This window comes from Erpetoichthys calabaricus, chromosome 4 (assembly GCF_900747795.2).
Source record: "Erpetoichthys calabaricus chromosome 4, fErpCal1.3, whole genome shotgun sequence".
NCBI lineage: Eukaryota > Metazoa > Chordata > Cladistia > Polypteriformes > Polypteridae > Erpetoichthys > Erpetoichthys calabaricus.
In genome coordinates this window covers 174,415,367-174,435,158 of record NC_041397.2, presented here as the reverse complement: position 1 = coordinate 174,435,158, position 19,792 = coordinate 174,415,367, and the positions used below count along the sequence as shown (strand labels likewise).

The window sequence follows — 19,792 nt, the reverse complement described above, 5'->3', positions numbered from 1 at the left end:
CCTTCTCCCAGAGTGCTAAGGGACCTCAGACCGGGCCGAAGGTTTACCTTCCAACAAGACAATGACCCTAAGCACACAGCTAAAATAACGAAGGAAGTGGCTTCACAACAACTCTGACTGTTCTTGAATGGCCCAGCCAGAGCCCTGACTTAAACCCAATTGAGCATCTTCTGGAGAGACCTAAAAATGGCTGTCCACCAATGTTTACCATCCAACCTGACAGAACTGAGAGGATCTGCAAGGAGGAATGGCAGAGATCCCCAAATCCAGGTGTGAAAAACTTGTTGCATCTTTCCAAGAAGACTCATGGCTGTATTAGCTCAAAAGGGTGCTTCTACTAATACTGAGCAAAGGGTCTGAATACTTAGGACCATGTGATATTTCAGTTTTTCTTTTTTTAATAAATCTGCAACAATTTCAAAAATTCTTTTTTTTTGTCTGTCAATATGGGGTGCTGTGTGTACATTAATGGGGAAAAAATTAATTTAAATGATTTTAGCAAATGGCTGCAATATGACAAAGAGTGCAAAATTGAAGGGGGTCTGAAAACTTTCCGTTCCTACTGTATATCTAAGCATATCTATATATAAACAGTTTATATTATAGCTAGAAGTGGACTGTTATATCCTATAGGTGGCTACCTGGCCAAACTGAGCAACTGTGGGAGAAGGGCCATGGTAAGAGCGGATGACCAAGTACCCAGTAGTAACTCACTGTGCTCCAGAAAACTCATGTGGAGATGAGAGAAACCTCACGAAGAATAACCATCATTGCAACACTTCCACTGGCCTGGGCATTATGACAGAATATCAAGAAAGAAGTCTCTCTCAGTAAAAGACTTATGGAAGTCTGCTTGTGGTTTGTAAAAAGGCACAAAAAGGACATCCAAACTGTGAGAAACAAAATTCTCCAGTCTAATGATACCAAGATTAGCATCATGTCCTGGAGCTAAACAAAGCACCACTATCACATGTGTGATACTACTCCAACAATGAAGCATGGTGCTGAAGTCTGGGGTATTGAGTGTTGCTTTGCTGTGGGGAGAAATAAATTTAAATAAGTTTATGACAATGGCTGCAGCATAGCAAAATGTGAAAAGTGAAAAGCTCTGAATACATTCTGAAGGCACTGTATATAAAGAAAGGAAATCTGAGTATAATACCTGTTTTACATTGATCATCAGAAGAAAGATCACTGTACTGTTTTTCCCAAGCTCCCTTTATTTTGCATTTGGGTAGTAATGAGTCATATGCTGTATGATAAGTAGAGGCACTTGTGAGAAGACTCCATATTAAGGACAACAACCAAGCAAGACAGAGTCCCAAAAAAAAGTGTTGTGTTAAAGGAAAATACAAGGTTTTACAGAATTATGGTACAAGAATACCACATAAGGTATCAGAAACACAATAAACAAAGACTATGCTCTCAGGGCATATATACACTCCGTTTACAATTCTTGTTCTCGACCTCTGACCTTCCTCTTTTTTCCTTCACAATTCCTAAGCCCTTGTTTCTTACCTCTCTATGTCTCCAAATTCACTGTGTGAGAAGGTCTGGAAGCTCATTCATGGCATGCCCACAGAGCACTTTTGGTCAGCCTGAACCCTACAATAACACTGAGGACATTTCAATGGGCCTATAAGGTGACTGCCCTCTATGGGACTCAGAGACAGGATTAGAAAGCTGTCCATTTATTAGTTTAGTTTTTCATGAGAAAAATGCTCCCTCTGGGCATCTTCACCAGGGCTGTTCAATTCCTAGCTTCTGCTTAGCCAGCCCTCTGTGTTTCTAATTCTCTGTATAATGATTTGGTGCATTTTCAAGGAAGCCTTTTTTCCATAAGATCTACTACTGTTCCAGGTTTATTAAGTTTTTAATAGAATACTTTAAAATAAAAAAGGTTATTGTTTCTTTGAACCATATTGGAAAATATTTGTGTAATGTTAAAGATTAGATATATTTTATGCTTCTTCAGATCTAATCTTTAAAAATATTAGCAACTAAATGTATCACTTGATTTCATCATTTCCTCAAATGACCTTTACAGTCCCTGTACTTCATGCGGAGTGGTTTTTTGTGCCAGCATTTCAAATAATCTTGGCAAAACATTCTTTTCAAATAGCAGTACTTGCTTCTGTTGAATAACTTTCAATGGATTAAAAAAGGACAGAAAACATTAGGCATACATCTCTTATGGTCATGGTTCTAAATAAGTGGTATGAAGAAATGTGCCATTATTTGCTGAGGCTAATTTTAAATGAAATTAGGAAAAGAACCGTTAAAAAATGTAATTTCTGATTATTAAGCAGGATAAAATCACAAACGCTTGCAGTATGTACAGTATATTTAAAGGTTATACATACATATGTTATATACATATATATGTGTGTACACATTTGTACATATTTAATGTGTTTATATACATCAAATATTTATGTAAAGCGTCCCAGAAATGTGAAAAACAACAAAATTAAATTGTTAAAGAATCTAAAGTAAATCTAATGAAGCAAAAGGTCTAGGTCTAGGAAAAGATGAGGAACTGTCCACCAGCCTGACCATTCATCAGTGTATTTTGCAGAAACACATACAAAAGGCTTCATGCTACATTTGTTATTGTTTATATGAATGCCTCCATCTCTTCTGGGATTGCATTCTAAAACCAAGATGTCTGTCTTTTCAATCAGCAAGTATGCTAAGTGCCACCATGAGAAAAAAAGAAAAACTCAAAAGCAGATTACAATGATTATCTCAATTATTGATAAATAACATGAATAAATCTCACCATTCCACAATAACAATAATATGCCAATGCAACATGAATCCATCTTTGGCCTTGATTTCCATCATGATGGGGGTATCTGTTCTACTGAAAGGTAAATAATAAGGCTGGGTGTTTATATAGAATAATGCTTTTCCTTCTATAGTAGCAGTAGTTACTTTAAAAATGCTTCTAAATTATTTTCCATTGCAAATATTTTTACATTACAGATTGCTAAGACATGCAGTATTATATCTTTTTTAGTTGCGTTGTATGCTCTTTGTTATAGGCCCTATGGTGATTTTGTACTCTTGTGATTTTATTTGTCAAAAGGAGGATTTTGTCATGAGCTCTAATCTAGAAATCAATGCTCTAATTTATGAATTGCAGCTGTGTGGTCCATATTTTTTAGTTCTAGTTATGATTCCTTACTGCTGCGTTTTGATCTAACTGTGGCTGTAGGTAATCAAGTGGATTACAATAGTAATTAAGGACTGCACATAACATTATTATTAACTGTTTGCCAGTGTTTAAGTGGGAGAAAAAGAAATCATAGAATGCCACAATTTATGCAAATAACCCCCAGTAACCTCTCATTTCCACTTTTAAAACTGAAACCTATGAAAGAAATTTGAACCAATCATATAGATTATATCAAAAGTACACAAAACACAAACTGAATCCTCTTTAATAAAATCCCTGTGTGCGTCCAGGGTGTCCGTGTGTGTGTGTCTTCTGGTGAAGTGCGCGATGCGCGGGGCACGGTGCGATAGCGCGATATTACTGTCAGAGAAAGTTACAGGCGTTTTTACGAGGAAACACCAAACCAGTATTACTGTGAGAGGAAATTAAAGGTACACAATACAGTGACCACATACAAGCCAGTTATTACTGTCAGAGAAAATTAAAGGCATATTACCAACGCGCACAGCCTGTATTACCACCTGAGAAAATTAAGGTTATATTACGGACGTAACAGCCAGTGGACGTACAAGACAGTATTACTGTCACAGAAAATTAAAGACAACAACAATACACGGCGGCAGCCCACAAAGAACGGTCAGCTCAGCAAGTAAACATCATATAAGAAAGCCTGAAAGACAAAGAAAAATATGACAACAAACAAAATGAGGTCAAGGGTCCCTTGCCATTTAATATAGACTGTTCCTACTAATGTTTATGCGCTACTGTTCTAGCACCCGTTATTGTAACGGGCTTAATGACTAGTTTAAATATATTTGTATAAGATTTGTATTTCTCCTGCATTCATCCATGGTAAATTGTTAAGACTTCTTTGTGCACTTTTGATGCTTTGTAAATATTAATGTAACAACCCAAAATCCGGTGGAGGAAGGACTGAAGCAGACCCCAGCAGAGGTTAACTGTACTTGGAGGAACTGTTTATTTATCTCTTTGTGATTGACCCTATCCAGCTCCTGCTGTAGCCCTCAGGAGATACCATTTTCTTCCAAAGGTTTCTCTACTGTCAGGTTTGGGAGATGCTCAATAAGTACAGGAGCTTCCAACATTACTGTACCTAGTGTCTTTTATTCCCTTTCAGTCTAAGCATTTTTTATGCTGCTCCAGCAGACATAGCTCCAACTCTCCACAGACTCCGCAATGCTAGTTTTCTTATAGGCTTGGCTCGCCTACACTTATAATTTTATTGAAGTTTTGCTGAACAACACTGTCTTTGCCTGTGCTGCTACAGAAGACAGTACGCTCACTCCATTTATTCAACAGGGTATGTTTCTTGGCTTGAAGATAGACCAAGCAAATTGACTGACTGAATGCTATATCCATGTTTTTTTGTTATAAACTATTAGCCAATTGTAACTTTTTAAAATAACCAAACTACTTCTTTGTCCAGCATTTAAGATGATTGTTTTGCTGTGGCTTTCTGAATTTTTCTATGGCTGCACTGTGATGAACAGAGTGAGGGCTGATAAGGGTTCACTGGAGTTTGTAGTGATATTGCAGTATGGCTCTATTTCTTCCACACTCTTTAGTTTTTTTTCAACCATGAAAGCTTATGTCTGCATACAGAGCACACTGCTACATATATACTGAATAAGTGCCAAATCAATGAATTCACCATTTAATTTTTTGCAGTCAATTTCGCTGAATTTGTCAGTGAGCTTATTCACTGAAATTTTCCTTGAATATTTACCATACGAACTGGCTCATATTAACATTTTTTTTCCCAGTGCCCATAGTAGTTTGTGGGCTTGAGCTGTAGCAGCAATGTTGGGTTTCTACAATTTATGTGAATAACCTACTCAACAATCACTAGCTAAATCTGTGCAACAATTTGCTATTGTACATATGGCAAACTGTAAGTGTACTCCATCTCACATTTGCAGTGTTGCCCTAACTGCTTCACATATGCGTGAATAATTTATGCTATATACTCCATGCCATGCATGATGTCACTACAAGATTGGGGCTGCATTTCCTGAAAAAAATTAAATCTTAGGAATTATCAAGCTAATTTTATGATGCACATCATGTAATATAAGAACTAGTTTTTCATTCATTTCACAAAACACACTCTTAGGCAGCCACTTTATAAGTAAGCATAAAATATGACGATTTATTATCTCTGCCCAAGAAGTGTGCCTATAAAAAAGCATCACAAATTTAATTTACCGTATATACTCACGTATAAGTCGGGGTCTTGAACTCAAAAAATTGATCATAAAATCAGGCCCTGACTTATATGCCCATTCAAAAATGCAACCTTACCCTAAGTTCTTGTCAATAAGCCGCGGCTTATCTAAGGAAAAAAGTTTGTGAAAATGAAAAATAGAATATCGGCTTATACATAAGTCCGGCTTATACATCCATCGCGGGGAGTTGCGTGTCCAGAGCCACCCGCGAAATAAAGAATACTCGCGAAGTGTAGAAACCATATGTTTATATGGTTATTTTTATATTGTCATGCTTGGGTCACAGATTTGCGCAGAAACACAGGAGGTTGTAGAGAGACAGGAAACGTTATTCAAACACTGCAAACAAACATTTGTCTCTTTTTCCAAAAGTTTAAACTGTGCTCCATGACAAGACAGAGTATGACAGTTCTGTCTCACAATTAAAAGAATGCAAACATATCTTCCTTTTCAAAGGAGTGCAAAGCAAGCAGTCAAAAAAAAAATCAATAGGGGTTTTTTGGCTTTTAAGTATGCGAAGCACCGCTGGTACAAAGCTGTTGAAGGCGGCAGCTCACACCCCCTCTGTCGAGGAGCAGGAAGAGAGAGGAAGAGAGAGAGAGAGAGAGATAGAGAGAGATAGAGAGAGACAGAATAAAAAAAATTCAATACGTGCCCTTTGAGCTTTTAAGTATGCGAAGCTCCGTGCAGCATTTCTTTCAGGAAGCAGCTGCACACAGCCCCCCTGCTCACACCCCCCCTACGTCAGCGCAAGAAGAGAGAGAGAGAAGAGAGAGAGAGAGAGCGAGAGAGAGAGAAAGTAAGCTGGATAGCTTCTCAGCCATCTGCCAATAGCGTCCCTTGTATGAAATCAACTGGGCAAACCAACTGAGGAAGCATGTACCAGAAATTAAAAGACCCATTGTCCGCAGAAATCCGCGATATATATTTAAATATGCTTACATATAAAATCACAATTTAAATGACCGCTACGCGCTCGTGTTGACTCGGCGACGCCCAGAGCGAGAAGAAAACGCGCTCCGGCCTCTCCAACCGCGCCATGCGGGAGTGAGAGAGACGGCAATATCTCACACTCTCTCCCCCCTTAAAGAAATTAAATGGGCGCGAGTGAGACCACTGACCTCCCTCCCTTCTATTAGTTATAGGTTATAGTACGGTTCGGCTTATCCATGAGTCCGGCTTATCTATGATACGATTTTATTTTAAAAATTCGTATGATTTTTTGGTCTCCGGCTAATACATGAGTCCGGCTTATAGACAAGAACTTAGGGTACATTTTTTTTTGACATCTTCTTGTTTCCACCAATCTCTCATAAGTTTCTCAGACACACTGAATTTTATTGCAGCAGCACAGTTACCAATTTCTTTTGCCACTTCAACGACTTTTAAGTTACAACCAGCTTCATATTTTTTTCTGATCGAACACTCCATTGTAATTAAGGGATGCTCTTATGAAAGGTGAATGAGGGTGTGAGATACAAAAAAAATCACAAAAACAGTTCAAACGTCGCTTTGGAATAGTTCGGGTATAACTGTGTGGTCACGTTAGGCACAATGCATAGGGGGAAAAAAGGCAGTGTGCTCTGTAGTTACTTTCTCAGGTACGGAAGCGTATTCGGCATGGAGAAGAAAAAAATACAGACACAGTGAAGAAAAAAAAGTCAAAGAGAGGAAGTCAGTTTAAGAAGCACGTATCGAGTAACATTGTGTCAGGGGAACACTTAACACAAAGCATTTAATGTGCTACATTACTTATGACGGGGTTATAGAAAATCTATGAAATTAAACATTGATTTTTAAAATGATGTTTACATGTTCTACTTTAAATGACAAAATAAATTACAAGAATAAAGTCAACATGTCGACTTTAATCTTAACATAAACTTCTAGATTAAAGTGGAAATGTTGAGAATAAAGTCAACATGTCGACTTTATTTTTGACATACAATTTTTTTTTTCTTCACTGTGTCTGTATTTTTTTTTTTCTTCTCTGTAGCCTTAATATACTTCCATACTCAGGATGGGCATTAGCATATCATAATTTCTAGGACCAGGATTTCTGCCCACGCTAAATCAACTGAAAACACATATATTTACTTACAACTTATATTTACACATGGAGAACAGCAGTGGTGAAAATGATAAACAATAAACAGGTTGAGTCATGATGGTAATTAAAGGTTGATTTTTTTTACATGTATCCTCTGTGGATTTTACACACAAGAAAAAAGAAACTTTGTGATGACCTGGTTTCTAGTGCTGGCAGTATTTTTCTTTAACATATGCACAGAATGAGATATTATTTCAGCTCTTAAATATTCATTGAGAAATTCATAGAAATTGCTGCAGAAATCTCTAGAGTGAAATTGTTTCCATAAAGAAATTAATCTGTGCAGATACTTGTTGAACAGTGCCATTGTCTAATAATAAGAGAATTAAATCACCAGTTGTCCCCTAGGCCTCTTTTGGTTTATTATAATTAATGGAGCATGAGCAGAGATTACCGTGGGACCAAAGTAGCAGGATTTAAATAAAGAAAGACAATAAAGAAATAATCAATTCACAAGAAAGTGGACATGCAGAGTATAAAACACAGCTTTTCTGATATGATATAACAAGTGCATTATAGACTTACATAGCTTTAATAAAACTTCTGTTGACCTTTGTTCCTTTAAACACTTTAATATATCAGCCTTTGAATTCATCTAATAATAAGTGCTTAATAAAGAGCACTTTCTGCCTTCATGCTTATTTTTCACTTGATATGTCAAGAAAAGAAGAACTTTTTAGTCATTTACATAGCCTTTAACTTGCAATACATCTGTAGAAAATCTGAAACCTGGTCCATTTATGCAGATTTTACTGATCCTTCTAATTTTGTGTCTAGTTCATTTATGGTGATGTCCAATGTCAATTAATTCAAACAAATCCTTGAGCCATGACTCATTTTCTCTCTATAAACATTTCTGTTCAAGTTTGCACATTAACCCCTGGTACAGTAGTTTGATGATTAGCTTACTGAATATTTATTAAAGTCACAGGAGTTAATCTTTCTGATCTCAGATATTTTGGTTACTTTCTAATAAGTCATCATTTAAAAAAAAATCATACTGGAGAGCTGCTTTTTATTTTATAATCTCATCCATTAATTTACTGGTAATGCATGTTACGATAAATTGAATACAATTGCTTTAGTTACACACATATGTAGCACAATCTACATATTTATATATTAGGTAGCTTATAGTCCCTTTGGATTTTTCCCATTTTGAAGTGACCTTATAAAGAACTATTTAAATTTTCATATATACAGTGTGATTAACATTTTTTGAAGGCTCCAGAGTAAGTGTATAGTCCTAGAAATGAGTTTTTTTCCTTTCTTTAATCTAATATTGTTTAATATGAGTTGAATATTTTAAATACTCTATGGCATTCTACTGACCTTTTCAATAATGAAATGTCATAACAAAAGTGTATTTGATTTTCTTAGCTGTATGTTTTATTTTCAATCACATGATACCCCAGTGGTTAGCATTGCTGTCTCCACCTCCATGACCGCTCAGTTTGAAAACTGCAGCTCTTTGGTCACTGACTGTGTGAAGCTTGCATATTTTCTCTGCGTCAGAGTGATTTTCTTTGAGGACACCAGTTTCTTCTCGCATTTAAAGCAATTAGCTACTCTAAATTGACCCCTTACAAGTGTGTTGATGTGTAAGCTAGTGTGTCATGTAGGCTGTTGCTGCCAGGATACATTCTAGCTACCCACAATCTTGTGATAGATTAAGAGAATTTAGAAACTGGATAGATCAATGAATGTCTTACCACAGTTCAATCTTTTTTAAATGTTCTCACACTGATAAAATAGTGAATTTCATACAGTACATTTTTGTAACTTGGGAAATATGGCTTTTTGACGTTTTTCTTCTTCTTTGTCATGCATGCTGAAGCAAGTGCATGACATTGCAGGACCCAGGATGGGGGTGAACTGAGATATTGACAGGATTGGATAGTGGAGTATTACCATAGAAGAAGGGTTCCATGTTAGATATGTATTTATTTATTTATACCACTAGTATTAATATTCTTTATTTATTTGATACTGTAGAAATGTTATTGTTTATTTTTTCATCACTGTGCAAGGTTAGTCCCCTATTGTAACCAAAATGCAAGGGATGGTCTCATTATAGTCTAACCATCTGGCTTCTGAATTGGTCTCTGCAGCTGGGAGGCATTTTGCTCAAACCTTAGTCAAAAAGGGCTTACTTCTCCTGTTCCTTGAAATCAAAGTGAGAAGGAGACATGATGTTCATGTCCATAATAGTAAAAAAATAAAAAACAATTAAGTTATGTAGAAACATAGGAAAGACAGCTCAGTGACACTTTGTGTACTTAATATTTCCATAACACTAAAATCACCTCACAGCTGCATTATCTAAAGAATATATTTGAATATAATAAATATTTCTTGGACACTGTAGTTTATCGGCAAAGTACCCCAATGAGCAATTATCTATCATGTTTGGATGCAGCCAAAAATTTAGCTTAAGACTGCAGCACAGATTTAAACCTCCTTCAGTACTTCTTTGAAAAAAGTTCATGTTAGTTGTAGACCTTTCACCTCCAACACCTAACAACAGCAACATCGACTGTTGCCATTTGACATCACTTGAGTTTGACTCTGCTGTTTATGAAAGCAATTTCAGCCAAATGGTATTAAAAACATATTTTATGTACACTAGTAGTATATGTAATTACATTCTATTTTACTACAAGGGGGCTCTGCCCCCTGCTCACTTCGCTCGCCTACCCCCGGCGTTTGAACCCGTGCCCGCTGGGCAGCCACGTGTGAGGATGACGCATGTTTTAATACGGAGCGTTCGCCCGTGTCACTCTGGGGGCCCCCCACTGTTAAAATGGAGCTCCGTCCGTACTATTATGCGGTGCATTGTGGAGTACGGGGTCCGCCTGCGCTGTGTGGTGTGGACGTTTAACTGTTGTTGTTTCTGCCTTTATATTCTGTATCTCGGTGTGCATGTGTTTCGTGCCTAGGTTTTTTTGAAGCTGTTGCATTTCAGTTTTCATCATCTGTAACTCGCTCTCCATGTGTTTGTCCCCGTTTTTTAATCCTTTTGTAAAGTTTTACTTCATTTCCAGCAGCTCCGTGTATGACTGTATGTGAATGTGTGCTTTGTACTTTTATTTTTCTATTTTTATTTATTGATCACTTTCCAGACAGAAGAAGCAGCTTCAGCGACAGACTGCTGTCACTGTCCTGCTCCACAGACAGATTGAGGAGATCGTTCCTCCCCCAAACTATGTGACTGTTCAATTCCACGCAGGGGGGGTAAACGTTAATATTTAACATTATTATACCAAGTTATTGTCTTTTTTTCACCTGCATTAGTATCTTTCTTAATTTAACATTATTTATTGTATCAGTATGCTGCTGCTGGAGAATGTGAATTTCCCATTGGGATTAATAAAGTATCTATCTTCTATCTATCTATCTATCTATCTATCTATCTATCTATCTATCTATCTATCTATCTATCTATCTATTCTATCTATCTATCTATCTATCTATCTATCTATCTATCTATCTACTCTGTGTTTTATTTCTGACCTCGGCTTTATCCTGCTTGCGGCATGTCAGACGGTTCGTAGTCTTTCTCGTTTTACTCTGGGCAGGGGGGCTTTGTTCTGTAACCTGCTCTTTATGTGTTTGTCCCTGTTCTTTAACCTCTTTATGACGTTTTACTTTGTTTCCTACTGTGACGGTTCGTAGTCTCTCCCGTTTTGCTCTGGTGCGGGGGGGGGTACTTTGTGTGGGCGTATGTGTATGTGCGCTTTTTTACTTTAATTTTTCTACTTTTATTTATTGATCACTTTCCAGACAGAAGAGCAGCTTCAGCGATAGACTGCTGTCACTGTCCTGCTCCACAGACAGATTGAGGAGATCGTTCCTCCCCTAAACTATGCGACTTTTCAATTCACGCGGGGGGTGTAAACGTTAACATTTAACATTATTATACAAAGTTACTGTCTGTTTTTCACCTGCATTATTATCTTTCTTTTAATTAATATTATTTATTGTATCAGTATGCTGCTGCTGGAGAATGGTGAATTTCCTTCTGACCTTCGCTTTATCCTGCTTGCGGCATGTCACAGAACGGTTCATAGTCTTTCTTGTTTTACTCTGGGCAGGGTGGCTAGGGCGCGTTGCCTCATTTTTATTTCTGTTAGTGGAGGGGAGCTTTGTGTGTCGTGGGTCTGAATTCTCCTTTTTGTGTACGTCCCGTTTCATGTGCTATGTCCGTAGTCTGTCCCGTTTCGTGTGCAATGGGCTTTGTGTGGCGCTCGCGTCTGACTCCTTTTTTTTTGTGTGCTAGGGGCGCGTTGTCTCATTTTTTATTTGTGTTAGTGGAGGGGGGCATTGTGTGTCGTGGGGTCTGAATCCTCTTTTTTGTGTGCATACCGTTTCGTGTGCTATGTGGCGCTTGCGTCTGACTCCTTTGTTTTGGTGTGCTAGGGGCGCGTTGCCTAATTTCTTATTTCTGTTAGTGAAGGGGGCTTTGTGTGTCGTGGGTCTGAAGCCTCTTTTTGTGTGCGTCCCGTTTCGTGTGCTATGGGCTTCGTGTGGCGCTGTGTGCCAAGGGGTTTGTGTGGCACTTGCGTCTGACTCCTTTTTTTTGTGTGCTATGGGCCCGGCGCCTCATTCTTATTTTCCGTTGCTTGGAGGGGGGCTTTGTGTGGCGCCTGCGCACTACGTCTTTTGCGTCCCAGCGGCCCATGTCCCTGCGTCCATATCCGTTTACCATTCTCGTTTAGTAATATGGATTATTTTTGAATATGACTCACTGTTACAAAATTATGTAATAAACAAAACTATGATACAAGTTAAGAATACTCCAACTTTCAAACCAGCTAACCAATTCTCTGAACACTCCTGACTGTTATACGAGTACCAAGCATACATTTTCTTACTTATTTTGCTTTAATTTTACACTAAGGACACATGTATAACAATATATCAATTCTTGACATTTCTCTGCTGTGTATGATTCTAAGATCATTATACTTACGGAAATGTCATTTTTCAGTTTCCATAGATATTGATGTTTCTAGTACATCAGTAATCCTCTAATTCAGATGCAACCTACCCGTTAGTCAAGCAGAATTTTGATAAGACCCCCTTTTTAGTTCTTCTCGTCTGACTTGTTAAATTTGACTTGAAACCCCTTATGTTGTCTTTTTTGGATGTGGACATAAACAATTGGGTCCATCTCAGCTCTAACCAACATCTTAGCCACACTATTATGGAAATATCCTGTCTGTTCCATGATCCAGTAAAGCACTGCATAACACTGCCTGTCACCAACTAAATTCTGCCTCTGCCTCTGTCTCTCTCTCTGTCTCCTTCTGATAAGTTAGTCCTCTTTTATGATGGTTTTCTTACTCTGCAGTAAATTCAAAGTGACCGACCGAGGTCAATAGGTATCAGAATGCCCACCCATTGGAATTTCTAAACCAGGGGTTGAATAGAGTTACCATATTTCCTGAGTCTAAAAAGAGGGTACAAAAATGAAAAAAAGACTGCAAGATGGGTGGGTGTTGCCCCCCTCTGAGTTTCTATATATTTAACAGTGGGGGGATCAGTGTCCCACTTGGAGTTTCTCTCTGTGCAAGTGCGAGGACAGTGGGCTCCCTTTCCTCCATATGAGAGTGGAGAGGAGGGTGGTGCCCCTTGTAGTTTCTCTCCAAGTAACAACAGGCATAATTACTACAATAATTTGCATGGCATATAGTTTAGGAACCACTAATGTACAGAATCTTATTCTGCAGGTTCATCTAATGTTTGTTAAGAATTATATGGAAGGTGAAACTTGAAAAAAAAGGATGTGCATTGAAAAAAACTACACAAGATTGGGAACGATTGGACCACAGTGTGAACACCCGGACAAACTGACAGTTTTGTAAAATCTGCCCAGATAGTGTGGTAGAAATTTAACATCTTATTAAAGAAAGAAACATTTTCTAACAGGACAAATCAGTAATCAGCAGGAGAAAAGCTGTTGATTGTATCTTTTAACTACTCCTTGGCAAAATGCCTTGGAGGGAGCATTCTTCAAAAGCAGTCTGTTACTGTATGGTCAGAATGGTCAGAGAAACAATTAATAGAAGTTCATTTTATTTTTATTGAGTTTGCATACAGTACAGTGTCAAACAGTGCATACATTTTACTCTGGTTGGGTCGTTGGTTTACACCCAAATGACTTATATAAAATAAAGGTCTATTATATTATATTCTGGTTCTTCTTATACCTTTGAGTTGAGTCACCACCCTTGAAATGTCTGTGTATATAACAACTGTCCATTCTGGTTGTTTACGGGACATTTGCTGATTTTTTAGTCATCTCTTAGTCATCTTTCAGTACATTTTGTTGTTCACTTTGACCTTTATCTGGTTTCCTGATATGCCTGCAAAGGTTTCTGACATTTATTGACCCTTTATGCTATTTCTTTAAGATTAATGCTATGTTACCCACGTCCCATGGGCTCACCACCTATGGGAGGGGCCAAGGAGGTCGGGTGCAGTGTGAGTTGGGTGGTGGCCGAAGGCGGGGACCTTGGCGGTCGGATCCTCGGCTACAGAAGCTGGCTCTTGGGACGTGGAATGTCCCCTCTCTGAAGGGGAAGGGAGCCTGAGCTAGTGCGCGAGGTTGAGAAGTCCTGGCTAGATATAGTTGGGCTCACCTCGACGCACAGCTTGGACTCTGGAACCAATCTCCTTGAGAGGGGGCTGGACTCTCTACCACTCTGGAGTTGCCCCCGGTGAGAGGCGCCAAGCGGGTGTGGACATACTTATTGCCCCCCGACTTGGAGCCTGTACATTGGGGTTTACCCCGGTGGACGAGAGGGTAGCCTCCCTCCGCCTTCGGGTGCAGCAGTTTGGAGTACCCACCCTTTTTGGAGTCCCTGGAGGGGGTGCTAGAGGGCATACCTTCTGGGGACTCCCTCATACTGCTGGGAGACTTCAATGCTCACGTGGGGCAATGACAGTGAGACCTGGAAGGGCGTGATTGGGAGGAATGGCCCCCCTGATCTGAAACCTGAGCGGTGTTTTGTTATTGGACTTCTGTGCTCGTCACGGATTGTCCATAACGAACACCATGTTCAAGCATAGGGGGTGTTCATATGTGCACTTGGCACCAGGACACCCTAGCCTCAGTTCGATGATCGACTTTGTGGTCGTGTCGTCGGACTTGCGGCCACATGTCTTGGACACTCGGGTGAAGAGAGGGGCGGAGCTGTCAACTGATCACCACCTGGTGGTGAGTTGGCTTCGATGGTGGGGGAGGATGCCGGTCAGACCTGGTAAGCCCAAACGTATTGTGAGGGTCTGCTTGGAACGTCTGGCAGAGTCCCCTGTCAGAAGTAGCTTCAACTCCCACCTCTGGCAGAACTTCGACTACGTCCTGAGGGAGGTGGGGGACATTGAGTCCGAATGGGCCATGTTCCGTTCCTCTATTGTTGAGGTGGCTGACCAGAGCTGTGGCCATAAGGTAGTCGGTGCCTGTGATGGCAATACCCGAACCCGTTGGTGGACACTGGCGGTGAGGGATGCTGTCAAGCTGAAGAAGGAGGTCCTACCGGTCCATTTTGTCCTGTGGGACTCTGGAGGCAGCTAATAGGTACCGCAGGCCAAGCGGAATGTGGCTCAGTGGTTGCTGAGGCAACAACTCGGGCATGGGAGGAGCTTGGGGAAGCCATGGAGAACGACTTTCGGACGGCTTCGAGGAGATTCTGGTCCACTGTCTCAGGAGGGGGGAAGCAGTGCAGTGTCAACACTGTAGATGGTGGGGATGGTGTGCTGCTGACCTCGACTCGGGACGTTGTGGGTCGGTGGGGGGAGTACTTCGAAGACCTCCTCAATCCCACTAACATGCCTTCCAATGAGGAAGCAGAGCCTGGGGACTCAGAGGTGGGCTCCTCAATCTCTGGGACTGAGGTCACCGAGGTGGTCAAAAAACTCCTTGGTGGCAGGGGCCCCGGGGGTGGATGAGATACGTCCGGAGTTCCTCAAGGCTCTGGATGTTGTAGGACTGTCTTGGATGACACGTCTCTGCAACATCGCATGGACATCAGGGGACAGTGCCTCTGGATTGGCCGACCGGGGTGGTGGTCCCCCTCTTTAAGAAGGGGGACCGAGGGTGTGTTCCAACTACAGAGGGATCACACTCCTCAGCCTCCCTGGAAAAGTTTATTCGGGGGTTCTGGAGAGGAAGGTCCATTGGATAGTCAAACCTTGGATTCAGGAGGAACAGTGTGGTTTTCGTCCTGGTTGCAGAACATTGGACCAGCTCTACACCCTTAGCAGAGTCCTGGAGGGTGCATGCGAGTTTGCCCAACTAGTTTACATGTGTTTTGTGGACTTGGAAAAGGCGTTCGACCGTGTCCCTCGGGGAATCCTGTGGGGGTGCTCCAGGAGTATGGGGTACCGGGCCCCCCTGATAAGGGCTGTTCGATCCCTGTACAACCGATGTCAGAGCTTGGTCCGCATTGCCGGCAGTAAGTTGAACCTGTTTCCAGTGAGAGTTGGGACTCCGCCAGGGCTGCACTTTGTCACCGATTCTGTTCATAACTTTTATGGATAGAATTTCTAGGCGCAGCCAGGGTGTTGAGGGGGTCCGGTTTTGGTGGACTCAGGATTGGGTCACTGCTTTTTGCAGATGATGATGTCCTGTTTGCTTCATCAGGCCGTGATCTTCAGCTCTCTCTGGATCGGTTCGCAGCTGAGTGTGAAGCGGCTGGACGGGAATCAGCACCTCCAAATCCGAGACCATGGTCCTCAGCCAGAAAAGGGTTGAGTGCCCTCTCAGGGTTGGGAGCAAGATCCTGCCCCAAGTGGAGGAGTTCAAGTATCTCAGGGTCTTGTTCACGAGTGAGGGAAGAATGAAGCGTGAGATCGACAGGCGGATCGGTGCGGCGTCCGCAGTGATGCGGGCTCTGCATCGGTCTGTCGTGGTGAAAAAGGAGCTGAGCTGTAAGGCAAAGCTCTCTGTTTACCAGTCGATCTATGTTCCTACCCTCACCTATGGGTCATGAGCTATGGGTAGTGACTGAAAGAACAAGATCGCGAATGCAAGCGGCTGAAATGAGTTTCCTCTGCAGGGTGTCTGGGCTCTCCCTTAAAGATAGGATGAGAAGCTCAGTCATCCGGGAGGGGCTCAGAGTATCCGCATCGAGAGGAGTCAGATGAGGTGGCTCAGGGCATCTGATCAAGATGCCTCCTGGACGCCTCCCTGGTGAGGTGTTCTGGGCACGTCCAACCGGGAGGAGGCCCAGGGGAAGACCAGGACACGCTGGAGGGACTATGTCTCCCGGCTGGCCTGGGGAACGCCTTGGGATTCTCCCGGAAGAGCTAGAAGAAGTGCCCGGGGAGAAGGAAGTCTGGGCATCTCTACTCAAGTTGCTGCCCCCCGCGACCTGACCTCGGATAAGCGAAGAGGATGGATGGATGGATGGATGGATGGCTCTGTTACCCTAAAATTATTCTTCCACAATAGGCTCCCAAAAAGTGGACATCAAAGTCAGCTCCCCTCGGTCCTACACACAGACACAGTAGGGCAGTTGTTCCCACATTTCATTTATGACTGTTTATTGAGAGGGGATCAACTTGGACATGGATACAACATGCAAGCTTCCAAGGAAAGTTAGATCAGCTCTATATTGAACTGGAACTATAAGTGCTGCATGATGGCAAACCTATCTGACCTACTGCCATTTTTACTTTTGTTTTCTCAAAATGCATGCATTTTTGTTAATTAATGATAATAATAACAATTAAAATGTAGGTAGCACCAAGATGATATCAGCAGGCACCCAATAGTGTTACCACCCTTCAATGTTTAGCCCTATTTTGACATGGGCTGTTTGCTCTTCTTGTATTTTCTGGGACTTAATTTGCAGATTTGCCAATTCTTAAAACTCATTCAACAAGTTACTGCTCCTTGTGATTATGGATTGAATCAGCAAGACGTGAAAATATATGGATAGTTCATAGAACTACTGTACATGTTTTTTTTTAATTTACTGTATAATTAAACACTGAAGTCTGTGTGCCTAGTCTCTCAGAGCAATCTGATTGGTCAGTTTGGCTTTGCTATGATTGGTCAGTTTGGCATTGGTGATGCGATGAAAGGGGAAGTGTGAGACACACAAGGCGGAGTAAAGGTGCTCCATGAGAGAGTTACCTTCAGCGACGGAAAGTGTAAAACCATACAGGAGGTGAGAAGGGTTCCCTGAAAATAATAGAGAGGCTGAGAATCGGGCTTTAATGGAACATGCTAGAGAGAGCAAGCACCAGTTAAGAGACATTCTCACACGCAAATGCAGAGGAAATGCACTGAAGGTACACATAGGGCAAGAGATAGAAAATATTTTAAAATTATTCTCTTTCCTGTCTTTGACAGGTGCAGTGCCTAGTAAATGATTAAATATTTAGGCAAATATTATTCATATGTTTATTTTTTAACAGATAATGATGGGTTCCGGGCAAAAATGTATGACATTACTCAGCATCCCTTTTTCAAACGTACAATTGCTGTCCTTGTCCTGGCTCAATCTGTATTACTTTCAGTGAAGGTAAAGTATATTCTTTCTGTCTTATTACAGAATACAATAATTATTAATGTGTTACTACATAATGTATTGTTAAAACACTGTACATGTATATGTGTCCGTTCTTCAGGTTTACCTCTTTTAAAGGATATGTTTTTTGTTTTAGTGGGATGTGGATGATCCTGTAACTGTCCCATTGGCAACAATGTCAGTTGTATTTACCTTCATTTTTGTCTTAGAGGTGAGAAAATCTGTTCTATTTTATCAATAACTTAGTATGGAAAATGTTCAGACTATTTCATAAATTACTTGATACCTCATGCCAGAAGATTTTAGAATATGCAGTTTATGCAATTGTTGTACTTTATTATTAGCTTGCTCAGAATATTTTCTTACCCCTTTCTAAGCTCATCAAAACCAGACAATAATGCTTATCCATCTTAAAATGTAGTCAAGTGCTTGTTCAGGTTCATTGATAATCCTCTCAGTGGTAAGATGAAATATTAAATAGACTGATTGATTGAATGGGGTTTATTCCACAGTGATAGATCTTTCTCTACATCTGTAAATTACACCACAAAATGAACATTGATAAAGCCTGGCCAATAGTTAATTTTGTCCTGTAATAGAGAAGGTTATTGAACTAGTACAATAGCTTGATCATTTATTGATTTTCTGAAATGATTTTACAATACAGGATCATGGAGAACTAGAGCATATCTCTGTGGCAATGGGGCACCAAGTAAGAAACAGCCATGTAAATGTGTCACAGCTCACGCTCACAAGCTCATCCACATTATTCCAAATTAGTGTTGCTAATCAACTGCAACAGACCATCTCCACTTTCTCCACAACATTAAAACTCTGCTGTTACATGAGCAATTGGTTTGCTTTGTCATTAGCTGCAGGAAAAGAAAACCAAAGGAATCAGCAGTACATACTCTGCTGTCAACTCTGATTGCAATGATCAAATGATAATGATCATCTATTGATTTACTTTTTTGAGAAGAACATGTAATAATGAATGAATTGTAATTTTTTGTTAATCACCACCAAAATAAAATCCTTTCCTAGTATGTCTTTTAATACTGTGAACATGCTTATTTACCATTTGGAAAGCTTCTCTCATCAAAATCCATTATATACTTAAGATATTAATTGTAAACCAATCAATGAATTATGATAGTTAACCAAATCACAGAAGATAATTACAAAATTCAATTTTCATTTATTATGGCATTTTCTATTCAATATAAAAATTATTTTATTTGAATAATAAAACATTTACCTATATGATTCAAGATTGATATTTTCTACCTTGTACTGAAATAGATTTTTGCATACATTTAACAATATTGTGTTTTGTCTCAGGTTACTATGAAATTAATTGCAATGTCACCTGCTGGGTTTTGGCAGAGCAGAAGAAATCGTTATGATTTATTAGTGACTTCCCTTGGAGTCATTTGGGTAATCCTGCACTTTGCTTTATTGGTATGTAATGCTTATATTTAACTCATGCCTTTCTCTTTTTCTCTGTTCAATGAAAGAAAGAACTTTCTTTTATTTAGATAGATTCACATTTGGGTATAAGTAAAAAACAAAATGTTGCATTAGTCATGGGGAGAAAATATGAGAATAAGAATATTTAAAGTGTTGATATTTAAGCATTTATTTTTATTTAGTTCTACTATCATGAAATTAACAGTTGTAACAGTGATGCTTGGGTAGGTTTCTACGTGTTGCC

At 40.0% G+C, this 19,792-nt stretch overlaps 1 protein-coding gene across 1 annotated transcript in view; it reads left to right on the top strand.

Moving 5' to 3' along the window:
- Positions 1–19,792, top strand: part of nalcn (sodium leak channel, non-selective) — an 898,297-nt gene that overhangs the window by 830,215 nt on the left and 48,290 nt on the right. The window contains exons 34-36 of the mRNA XM_051926631.1: positions 17,966–18,072; positions 18,215–18,289; positions 19,420–19,539. Of these exons, the coding sequence (XP_051782591.1) occupies positions 17,966–18,072; positions 18,215–18,289; positions 19,420–19,539 (302 nt within the window). The remainder of the gene's footprint in view (positions 1–17,965; positions 18,073–18,214; positions 18,290–19,419; positions 19,540–19,792) is intronic.